This window comes from Stegodyphus dumicola, chromosome 9 (assembly GCF_044657685.1).
Source record: "Stegodyphus dumicola isolate Sdum_Otavi_A_Nest chromosome 9, ASM4465768v1".
NCBI lineage: Eukaryota > Metazoa > Arthropoda > Arachnida > Araneae > Eresidae > Stegodyphus > Stegodyphus dumicola.
The window spans coordinates 103,677,336-103,689,402 of record NC_140776.1 but is presented as its reverse complement, the minus strand read 5'-3'; the positions used below and the strand labels follow the sequence as shown (position 1 = coordinate 103,689,402).

The following is a 12,067-nucleotide window of genomic DNA, read 5'->3' as shown; positions in this document are numbered from 1 at the left end:
AGATTCAAGAAATTTCGACGATATCTGTCTTAATGTATGTGGTATAAATTCAGAAAAAGAAGCAAATAATGTTATAAATAAATAAATTTTTCTTAGTCAACAGAACTCAGTATGAAACCTGACATGACATGCCTTTAGAATGTGAGATAAATTCTCCAATTAATGACTCGATTAGTATTTAGAAATATATTCATTTATTTACAAGTTGAAAATATCTATGCACAGTAAGGAAACATATTATAGCGATGCAATCCCGAAAATCGAATATAAAACAATTTTTTGTTTTAAGCTAATCGTTACTATGGCAACTTTTGATGAAGTTTAATCATTGCGACATCCTATTATAAGTGATAAGATTAATTTAGTAGCAGTAAAGCTTTTGTAAGTGGTAAAATTTACTTTTCGGACTCGAAATCTCTAGGTAAGAAATAATTACTACATTATTTCTTATTTAGTGGTTTGGGATTTGGAAATATAGTTATAGTACTTATCTTTTAAATATGGGTGGATTTATACGGGAAAAAAATATAACACTAGTAAACAAAATATTTTTATTGTGAATTAACATAAATAAGTATAGGATTTTACAATAGGTGAATTCAACTAAATGAATTTACTACTTTGTTTTATGCCATAAGTTATGCCCTAAAAGCCGATACAGAAATTGTTCACGATGGCACGAAATATCTGTTGATGTTTACAAATCTTAAGTTATTTATAGATTTTAGATCCAACATTTACACAAAACCTTCTTGGAAGATTGGTAAGGAGCCGAAATGCAGATCTGAGTTATCTTGATATCATTTATAGTTCAGATGCACACATTCTTGTAAGTGGACTATTATTATTAGCATATAGCATACTTTATTTTACCAGTGCGTTCTGTTGCGTTATTTAAAACCCTCTGAGCGTTACGGGTTTAGCCCTGAGATTTTTAAGTTCCTCAAAATGTCATGAATAAGTGATATTTTCTTGATTTTAAATGACTCTTTCATTTTGTACCTTGATTCCTTTTCTTCCAATATACATCCAAACTGAAATCAGATACATTAAAAGCTAGCAGAAATTTTCATGTATAATGAATGTGGAAGGCAACCTTCTGTACGGAATTTTCCGGCCTTAACGCTGAGAGGGAAAGGAACATGCATATATTTCTCTTGGAACTATAAACTTTGTGGAAAGAAGAACTTATATATATATATAGAGAGAGAGAGAGAGAAATTAGAGTTATAAATCAATCTTTTAATGGTTTGCAATAGAAAATTGTAATTTATGGGTTCAAAACAAATTATAATTTTAAATGTTCTGCCAAAATTATAATTTTAGTGATTCCAAATAAAGATGATTACAGTTTTATAGATAAAAGAAGTAAACTATTGTTTGAAAGGTTCCACGAAAGAAAACTTACAGTTTATGGATTTCAAAAAAAGAAAATTAAGCGTTTTAGCGGTATGTTAAAAATTATAATTCTAGGAATTCTAAACGTTAGAGTTTTACAGTTTCTTGAATGAGTAAAGTTAGAAAAACCTTGGCTGTAAAGCCAACTACTCTACAGCAAAGGTTTTCCAACTCCAGAATAATAATGCAGACAAAGACTACTTACTGTTAACCCACAACCACAGTTAATCCGACAGCAGTTAATAAAAAAAGTATAAGAAAGAACTTTTATTATAATTAATAGTAAAATATGATTAACAATTTACCTGCATATGCAAATACTTTAATTTTATTGGATATGTTAATTAAGCAGGGATTGAATACAGAATGCACGTTCTTCAACCAAAAGATGAGAGCTTTAGTCAATGCGTTATTCTTTAGATCTTTTCTTTAGGATTCAGCACGAAACAAGAAGTTAATGGCTGCATACTTAATTTATTTTTACGACTGATTAGTTTATTTTTAATTGATAATTTAACAATATTTATGTAGTTGACTTTATGCACAGCTAAACTAATAACTGCTGCGGATACTTAAACAAATCCTAATATCATTTGCTCTTACTGTTATCCCGTGACATTTCTTTTGTATTTTCTGTAGATAATTATGTTTTATGCTGATGGTTTACGACAGTAATTTTTATATCGTTCCGCAATATACTTATTTTTTTAGATAGAATCCGGTTAATGCGTCTCGAAGTTGAGCTGAAGTCATATTATGAGTTAATAAGAATTGTAATTACAAGTAATGTGCTACAATTTCTGCGTGCATTGTTCCAAATTCACTTAATGCGCTACATTTCCGGTCTACAGGATAAGACATTTTTAAAGATTGCAGGATCTTTATCCTATGGTCTTTGATCTTTAATGATAAATATCATATGTTAAAATTCATTCAAGTCTACAAGTAAAAAATGAGGAAAAAGACTTAACGTAAATTAATTCTATACAGTTCTATACAATTAATGATTTTTAACTTACAGAACAAAAATTACATACATAATTGCAAAAATTAAATCCGTATACAAATAAGTTTCGAACAACACAAATTCCATTCAGTTCAAAAAAATTACTTTACAAAAGTAGTTCTTAAACATGGGCTGCCTTTCATAATTGATGTGCTGAGCAGGAAATCTTAAAAAAGCACAAACAGAGTATTTGTTAAAGTAATTAATATAACTTTCCACCATGGTAAGAAAATTCTGCAAGAAGAATTCACAATTTTGTCCACTTGATTCTTTTCAGGATATTCCTCCTTGAAAGCTAGTACTGTTGATTCTGTCATTGTAGGTAATTCTGTTGATACATCTGGAAGGGTAAAAAACATGTTTAACAAATATTCAATTTATTTCGTCAAGAAAAGAAGACAGTTGCTTCTGAGGAGTTGCTCAAGACTAATTGTCCTTAAAAGACTTTGAAAATAATTTTATGCATTGCTTTTTGAAAAGACATTTTAAGCCGTAAGCTGTGTTCTCCCCCCTCTCAAAGTGGAGTTTTGGATATTTTTTTTTTCAAACTTCGAAAATAGTTTCTTGTTAGTGTGCCGGATCGTTCCATTTCGCCTAATATTGAGGCAAAGACGTGTGGAAAGAAAAATGCTAAAATGAGCCAATACATGTGGTATGACTTTACAGGAAAACTAACAAAACATTTAAAATTTTTATGAAAACAAAAGGTCGTTTGCGCCGCCAGCCGCCTAAAACAATTACACTGAGAAGTAAGACAAAAAAAAAAAAAGCAATCACACTAAAGTGGAGCTGTCGGCAGCACCTATCTAAGACATCAAGTGTCTGGCAGAGTGGTCCTCGCCCACACGAACCTTATTTGGCTGACAAATACACCTAACCAAAGCCAAATTCCTTACAAAATTTAAATCTGTAAATATAATTATGCAAAAGACTGAAATAGGCATAGGAGATTTTGATTATTTTACAAGCTTCAATTACAAATTTTAACACATCACTGCAATGTACTAACTTAATCGGAGCTATCAATAGCTACTTACAAGACTCACATTATAATGTCAATCTCACATTTATAATGCTATCGGATGCACGAAATCGCAGATTTTCTTTAAACCTCTGATATTGATCTAACATTATTGAGACTCATCTTCGTCAGTGCGACAGAACTAAAATTCAAGGCTACACTATCATCAGAAATTACCGACAATACAATAGAGGTAGCGATATTGCGGACATTATTAAAAATCATGTTAAGTAAGCAGTCTATCTATTTCCAAGCACTTCGCATTATCGAAAACGCTGCAATAGTAACCTACAGCGCCACAAATGAAAAATTCTTATTCATCGCCGTGTATAGTTCCCTTGGAAGAACCTTTTCTATACAAGGTTTGGATATTTTAACTCTTCAAACTTAAAGTTAGGTCACACTATTTTAAAAATGTGTGTATTAATGGATAATACAGGGCCAATCAAACAGTAATAGATTGAAACAATTACCCGCCACTTATTGTTTTTATGAACAAGGATATAAAGTAACTAATACTTTTGTATTTTTTTCTTTGAAAAAAAATGATTAAAATTTAGTACCTGCCTTCAACAAAACAAAAAGCAGCGTAGAGACGGTGTTTATACATTTTTAGAATGACTTCGATAAAGAAATTTTAAAAAGAGCAGATGTTCTGGAATAAAAATTTCTCGCAACGGCTTATTATTTGAAATGAGAAATATCGTCTACTTGTTTTAAACTTTTTCTTCTTTCAAAATGTGGCATGTAAACAAGGATATGTTTTTACAGCTTCCGAAGATATTTATTACCATTCCATAAATAAAAAACGTTGTGAAATACATGTTATTAAAATTTCTAAGAGCAAAATAAACAATATTCTCAATGGGAAAGAGAAAAATCCTCAGTTATTACTTTTACATAGAAAAGAAGACTCCGTTGACTCATAAATCAATCACAAATTCTTTAAATACATCTGTGGTGACAATGTAAAGAATAATAAGCCAATATTTACAATTTAAAAAAAGTCAGAAATTGATGTTTTGCCTATGGATTGGTTTGGTTTATTAGGTTATTGCAAAGCACACGAGGGCTATCAGCCTAGGAGGAGGAGGAATGCCTTCGTGGAGGCATTCCTCCTCCTAATTTCTAAGGCAAATTGGCTTGTATACGCGTTACAGATGGGAAAACCCACGTAGTGAAAAAGGAATGGAATTCAGTAACCCTAGAAATTTTGTCATGAAAATCATGATGCAGACTTGAATAAAATGCTATCATATCGAATATTTAAAAAAATACTCTTTACATCATAAATATTAATTAAATGGCCTCCAAATTGCTATAAAATTGTGTAAACGCAATCGGTATCATTTTCAAAGCGATGGAAGCCTACAATTAAAAAAGGGGGTGTATTAATAGACACGATATGGTTAGCTGGATACTGCAGACAAAATGTAATAGATCAAAACAATGACCTATGAGAACTTTGTGCTCATAGCGTTCTAGATGTAACTTCCTGTAAAATAGGAGACTTGACAAAATAGTCGAAATCTACGAAAGCTTATTTAAGAAGCGCGTAAACGAAGTGGTCCAAAATAATGACTGTTTCCTGAATTCAGAAATACGACTAGCTCAAGTTTCGCGGGATCTTCTCCAACTTTCATAATTAATGGTAGTCATCTACGAAAGTATTTTCTTTCAGTTTACGTATTTCATGCCTTGGCAAAACAGAATTCCCTTAAGTTCTGTAGTTTTGCCATCCCTTGGCAAAACATTATTCCCCGTTATTGAATGTATTGCCACTTAAGAGAAGGCAAGCTTTCATGTAAGTAATTGAGTGAAAGAAATGAACAGTTATGTCTTGAATAATGAATTTTTTTATTAATCTGTGAGAAAGACCCAGTATGGCATTAATTTACGATTATCACAGCAGATTTATGATGACAAATTGAATAGTAACAGTTTTTTTGGGGGGAGGGGGAAGGTTTTTTTTTTTTTTTTTTTTTTTTTTTTTTTTTTTTTTTTTTTTTTTCGTTTTCGTTTTTGTTTTAAGGTGTCTTCAGTATAAAATTTAAAACGTGATATTTGAGGATAGTTCATTTCTGACATTCGTAAATTCGAATTATTTATGGGTTTGTCAGCTATTTAAGAAATATTCAAGCATTGAAATAGATCCGCGTTTACTGTATTTGGCATTTTAGATACTTTCAATTTGTAAAGCAAGAACTAAATCCAGGATTCTAACAAACTGCTGAGAATTTTTAAAGTCTTACTTCCTAAAAAATGCTACGTTAAGAATAAAATGAAGCTTAAATGAGATTATTAAAGAGATAATTCGATTTTTAGTAATAATTCTAATCATGTAATCTAAGTCTGTTTATTTCTAGTAAATACTAAGACGTGCTTATATAAAATTGAAAAATGATGCATTTTTTGCTTCTAGGATTACTTTACAGACAATCGAATATTGATTTGCATTGTACATGCACACTAATTCAGTATAAAAATTTGGCTAGCTACTTGTTGCTCAAACTAGTTTTGGGCGGAAACATTTCTCGGAAAAGTTTCACGTTGCTTTTCGAATCCTCAAATCTGATAAGGCCATTTAGGAACGACGTAGTGCATAACGTTTTATTCTAAAACAATACAGTGAACTAGCTTCTTTGACCTGTGGAGTAATAAATAATAAACTTCATTTTACGCGAGTATGAACTCTAGGCATAGCCGCTCCCTCATTAGTACATTAGTACTCATTAGAAAGTCTTTTTCCAGTTTAAATAAACTTGGACGTATTTAAATTATCCAAGACATAGTTAGTGGTTTAATGACCGTATGAACGCAATGATGCTACATAAGTCGATTGTTAAGGCTGAATTAAAAATATGTGAAATCCGGCAAACTCCATCTTTGGAACAACTCGGGATCCTTGAATCAATAGCCACAATAACTGTTCTTACTTCTTTAGTCACAACAGCTGCGTGGATGACTGTTGCTGTATGTTGTTGCTTCATTAGCCACAACAACAATGATAGCAACACTGCATCCTTGCTGCTTCCTCTTTGGAAAATTCTGTCTGAAAGTGAGCCATTGCGATTTTCTCCCCATTAGCCATATCTGTGTAATCGTTTTGAAAGCGCTCGGTTGAATCGAAGTTTTCCAAACCGTGTCTGGTTATTTCTGCTTTGCTCTCTCAGATGCTAGACTCAAAAAGCTTTTGTTACATTATACTTCGGAATTCCTTTGTTAAATCCAACTTCATCTTTATAAGAAATTATCCATAACACTCATAGACCAAATTTCGTTATTCTTCTTGTGTTGATGAGGGTGATTATTTTGTGAATGTTGCTTGAAACTTTCTGGTTCCATGGAATCATTCGTCAGATTATGTTGCACATAAGGACTATTGTCTTTCTTCATCAGCAATAACAACAAATGAGAATCCATTATAATACATGACTCAAATTTCAGAACAGTAACATATTCTGTATTTTCGCTGCTCTTATTCCATGCTTACGTTAAAATTTTACGGGAGGTACTTGTTACGATTCTGATAATTTATCAGGCGGAGGTTGCATAATACCATCGGGAACCATGAAATCGCGCCTTTGGAAGGGAATTCCCTGTCATTAGAAAGTTTTTGAGTTAAACGTTGCTTAACTAACAACCAGGAAACGGAATGGAGGAAACACAGCAAAGGTTCACTTATGTGTAAATGAAATCGTTTAATCAGTTAAGTGTAGTCAATATTGATCCTCTTTCTCTGGTTAGGCTGATTTACTCTTCTGGAGTAAGATTTTGAGCTTGCAAAATCATATGTAATGGACAGAACATGTAATGGACAGAATATTGTAATGGACAGAATCTTGAAATGGACAGAATCTTGAAATGGACAGAACAGAGTAAAAGATTTTAAATAGTTATTTGCGAGCTCATAACAAAAGTTTCAAGTTTCCTATAAAATTTTACAAAATCATTTTACCTGCCCTAAGTAAAATGGTAGTCATTTCATGCTCTATGTGATTCATGCCTTCATGTTCATCATAGTAGTCAAACTCTTCATCAAAAAGCGAATCAGTGTTGAGATGTTTCGGTAAGGGTAATGTGAAATCATGTACGTGTCCAGATGAAATCCTTTGTGTAGTAGTTTCTGGCCTTCGATACCTTGTAATGGGTTCTAAGTCCAATTCTGGATCTGTGTCTGGGCGATTAAGAAGAGCATAACTTACTGCAAAGAAACAATCCATGGCTAAAATGAAGTATACTGGGAGCAATAGTAAGCGATCCATTCTGAAAAAGAAATAATATATAAATTAGAATAATGAACGATTGCAAAATTTCTCTGTATTTAGGTGCACATAAGCTGCTTGAAATCTGTGTATTATAAATTCAGTTTTAGAGCATTGAAGCCGAGCAATGAAAACTAGACAGATTCAAATTGGAAACTTATTCATGACGGTATTTTTACAGTATACTTAAAATCACAGCTTTCTTAAGTGCATATTCCAGATACCGTATTCTGAGCAAGCATCGTTTACTGCTTCACGAAAAATTTAATTCCAAAGCCAGTGAAAACTTATAACGTGAGTGTTGATGATTGCCACGTTAAGTTGCAATATCTTTTTATACCAGTTTCCATCATAAAAATGCACAAGAACTAAAGCGCTAATTTGAGAAACTATTTTACTAATTAAAAGTTAGTTTTGATTTCCCAGCATTAAGAATATGAAGATCTGAATTCCTCATTGATCATTTCTTGATATCTTTACTTTTTAATTTACCTAAGGGTGAAACAAAAAGCTCGTCGACTAGCTTTGCAGTGTGCTAATAACTGGAAACGCAGTGTTGCTCTCGTAATTAGAGTAATCTATAATTTTACCTACGTAAATTGTCAAGAGACATCGCTGTGGTTAATATCCACAGTTGTTACTATAATGGTGTTTTTGTAATCATGCGTATACATTAATCTTGAATTACATCCCAAATATAAAAATGAACAACACGTGAACTTAAAATTTGCAGTAAACTAGCCACAGAAACACTGAAAAAGCATCTTCAAGCTTACAGAGATAAGGCAATAAATCGTATGCAATATTTCCAGTATCAGCTTCAAAGGTAGAAGAACGTTCCTTAATAAAAAAGCAAGAAATTTGGGAGATCTTTCGTGAGTGTCGCGCCTGAAAATATGAAAGTAATTCAAAAACTTGTGCGTTGTGAATCATCGGAGAACAATCAGCAAAAAGGAAGGTATTGTTGCTAGGTCGTGCGGACCAGCGCAGATAATCCAATAATCGGAAATGAGCATACAGTGTGTTGCTGCCAGATTTGTCTTCCGAGATAAGCAGAAAGATTATCGCGTGGAAAGCACTAAGGTCTCCGTGCCTTGAATTATCCATCTTTCACATCCAGGATCATGGATGGTGATAAGATCTAGATACAAGCACAAAAGTGTATGAACTTGCTTACGCAAAATTATTTTGAGGCCACCTTCTAGCGGTGCAGACCACTGGGGACTGTGCATTTTGCGACTATCTCGAAAGAGATGGTGTTCAAAATTAGGCAAATGATGTACATTTTTATCAACAGAGCTAATCCGGAAACTTTTTGATACACTCTTGAATTTACCCGATTTCCTGTAGATCTATTGATAGATGGAAAATGCAATTTATCTTATTTCATAAAGGAAAAACAAAAAATATAAAATAGAAATCAATATTTTCTAAAGAGCTTCACAAATCATTTTCCGATAACACAAAACTCGAGATCTAAACATGGTCATCAAAATCAGAGTGTACTTCAGAAATCTCAAGCGCTATTTTTAAGCTCAACTCTATACGATCGAGTAACATGCATAATTAAATAAAAAAAACCAAACAAACGCTATAAGAAATCATTTAAGCGTGTGTCTCTGACAGTCCAAATCCTGTCATTCTCTCAGAAGACGTGGGTCAGTTCCATCCTTTTTCAGAACCATGTACCTTCAGATTCACAAAAAAAAAAAAAGCGTTTCAGGTCGTTCAAAATAAGCAAGAATTACACAACTGTGTTTTATCAAAAACATAACCTTCCGAAAAAAGCTTAAAATGTCATTCGTCGCAATGAACTATGTTTCAAACTTTTATTTAAACTCTGAGAGTCATGATTCTGAAATCGTATGAAGTTTCGGCTTACGAATGCTTGATCATAATCACGTGCAGAAGACCAAGGAATACTTTCCACCGCACATTGTGTAAGACCAACTGATTCTTTAGCTTTCGGTAAAGAGCTTAAGACATTTAAAATATCAAATTAATGAATATTAAATAACTTTAGATTAAAGTAGGTTTTTAATAAAAATCTATAGATTGAGGGTTATCAAACATAGGTCCTTTTTCTTCAGTACTAAAAAGCTTTTGCTCTTGAAGATCAGAGAAATTTAGAATACTTCAGGAAAATACTTTTGCGCAGTTTACTCCCAAGTATCACACGACGTTGCAAACTGGTCCGAGAGATTGCAAAGTGGTTGTGGTAGCTTTTACGACGTCTTTACAACGTTGCGAAGACTCAAAATATTTTTACGACGTCTTTACAACGTTGCGAAGACGCAAAATATTTGCATCTTGGCAATTTGTAGACGTCGCTGAAACATCATGATATGACCGCTTTTAGACGTGGTCGTTTTAGCATTCTTTTTTAGTTCATCAACATTATTTTTAGAATGAAAAGAGACTAAATCTGTCCTTTCAAGAATCTGAAGTCCGTATAAGATTTACTTTGCAATGTTTCATTACTTTATTTCATCTAAATATATTAATCTAAGGTAGATTCATCTAATGAAACGTAAATTTAATATAAATACTTTTGATTTATTAAATTTAATTAGTACTAAAAATACGTGCTAAATAATTATTTAAAATTTTGTTAAAATAATTCATGCTTAAAATATGTTTATAAATATTATAGCAAAATATTTAAAAATGAAACTAATCTATAAAGTAAGTTGTTTAGTTATGCATTTTATAAACTTAAAAAACATATTTCCGAAATCAATGCAAATCACGTGTTAGCAACTATTTCACTACTGAAATATGACTTTAATTCTTATTTTTAAAGTAAGGACGAATTCTCGGTTGTCCAATATATATGGCGGAAGGAGGAGCAGACCTGTACGTCATTTACTGGATGCCCTTATATAACGAACATCTCGAGATTTGCGCTAGCTGCCAAATTCGAACAACAATTAATTCAGATTCTAGCAGTTCTTTCAAGTCATTGGGTAAAGATACCATCTGTAAGGCGTTTAAAAAGACTTACTTCATGTTTGAAATTGAATCAAGCAATAGCTGATATAAATAATATTGCTTATATTAAAAGTAAATGTAATGCACTATCAAAGAACGCATTGTGAATCTTGTCATTGGTCTGTGTATCTGTTTACTTCAACTGCCTTCAGCGAGTGAAATTCTAGTCAGAATGCTGAATTTGTGCTTATTTTGTGTGTGAATATAGTGTTCGTGGAATAGTGTCTCTGTGAAAACAGTGTCTGTCTCCAATCGCTGTGGTTCCAGCAGTGTAATATTTCGATAAACTTACTAGCTTTGTGCTTCGGTTACAACGTTATAAGTGCTATTACGCATATCATTCGTATTAATCGATTATTGTGTTCATATTAAAAAGTTGGCTTTCAAAATTAATTCATATAAAACAAAAAATAACATACAACGGTAAGCCACTTTCTGGTATGCTTAAAATGCAATCAATACAGAAGCAACAACAATTCAAGCTGTTGTGGTATGTCCACTATTTTCAAAATACAAAGATGTTATTGTACTGGTACCAGTACTTAATATGACTGCTGAAGATGAATTAGATATATATAATCAATTAGTTAATTATTAAAATTAATAATAATGCACATTCTATAGTATATTGTCTTTTGTGCAGTATGCAGAAAAGGTGAATCATTTTAAACAGTGTATGAAATGTATGATCGAAAAACTAGTGTTAAGGAAACATTAGCATTTCTATGAAATATTGTAATCTATAATTATGTGATATTTAATTGTGTAATATTAAAAAATACTAAATATTTTTTATTGATTGCAAATTGCAGTTTTATTACTTTTTGTTTGGTATCTATTCTTCCAAACACTGTGCAATTCGCGTTTTTTTTTTTTTTTTTTTTTTTTTTTTAATATTGCCGTTTTGTATGCTTATTAGATTATCTCAATAAATGAATGTTGGAAATTAGGTTTTAAGTTTTATTAAAAGTATATTCTATTTTCTTCGCTTACTTTTTATGTGCTTGTGATAACAAAGAAATTCATAATAAATAGAAACAAAAAGTTTCATCGTGTGCTATTTAACGAAGAGCTTACTTTACTTAGCTTACTATCGTATACTATATTATTTCAATTATTTCTGTACAGTAACAAAAAGGAACGTTATTGATTGTAAAAAGTGCATGAAATAATCATTGTAATCTACCACTATTATAAAATGTAGAAACTAAAAATAAGTAAATACATTAACATATGATCGAAAGAAATGGTGTTAAGAATCATTCAGCTTTACTAACGCAAATACAGCAATCCATAATTATTGCACTTTTAATTGCATACTATTTAAAAATCACAAATATTTTTTTTTATTAATTGGAAATTTTAGTTCTGTTACCTTCCTTCTGC

The 12,067-nt window shown here is 31.7% G+C and overlaps 1 protein-coding gene across 2 annotated transcripts in view; it reads right to left on the bottom strand.

Moving 5' to 3' along the window:
* Nucleotides 1-537: 537 nt before the first annotated feature.
* Nucleotides 538-12,067, bottom strand: part of LOC118201779 (uncharacterized) — a 28,007-nt gene continuing 16,477 nt past the window's right edge. For both annotated transcript variants that reach the window (XM_085823850.1, XM_035373932.2), the window contains exons 2-3: nucleotides 7,384-7,691; nucleotides 538-2,744 (exon numbers count right to left, since the gene is read on the bottom strand). In XM_085823850.1, coding sequence (XP_085679976.1) covers nucleotides 2,572-2,744; nucleotides 7,384-7,690 — 480 coding nt within the window. In that variant the 5' untranslated portion in view covers nucleotide 7,691 and the 3' untranslated portion in view covers nucleotides 538-2,571. The remainder of the gene's footprint in view (nucleotides 2,745-7,383; nucleotides 7,692-12,067) is intronic.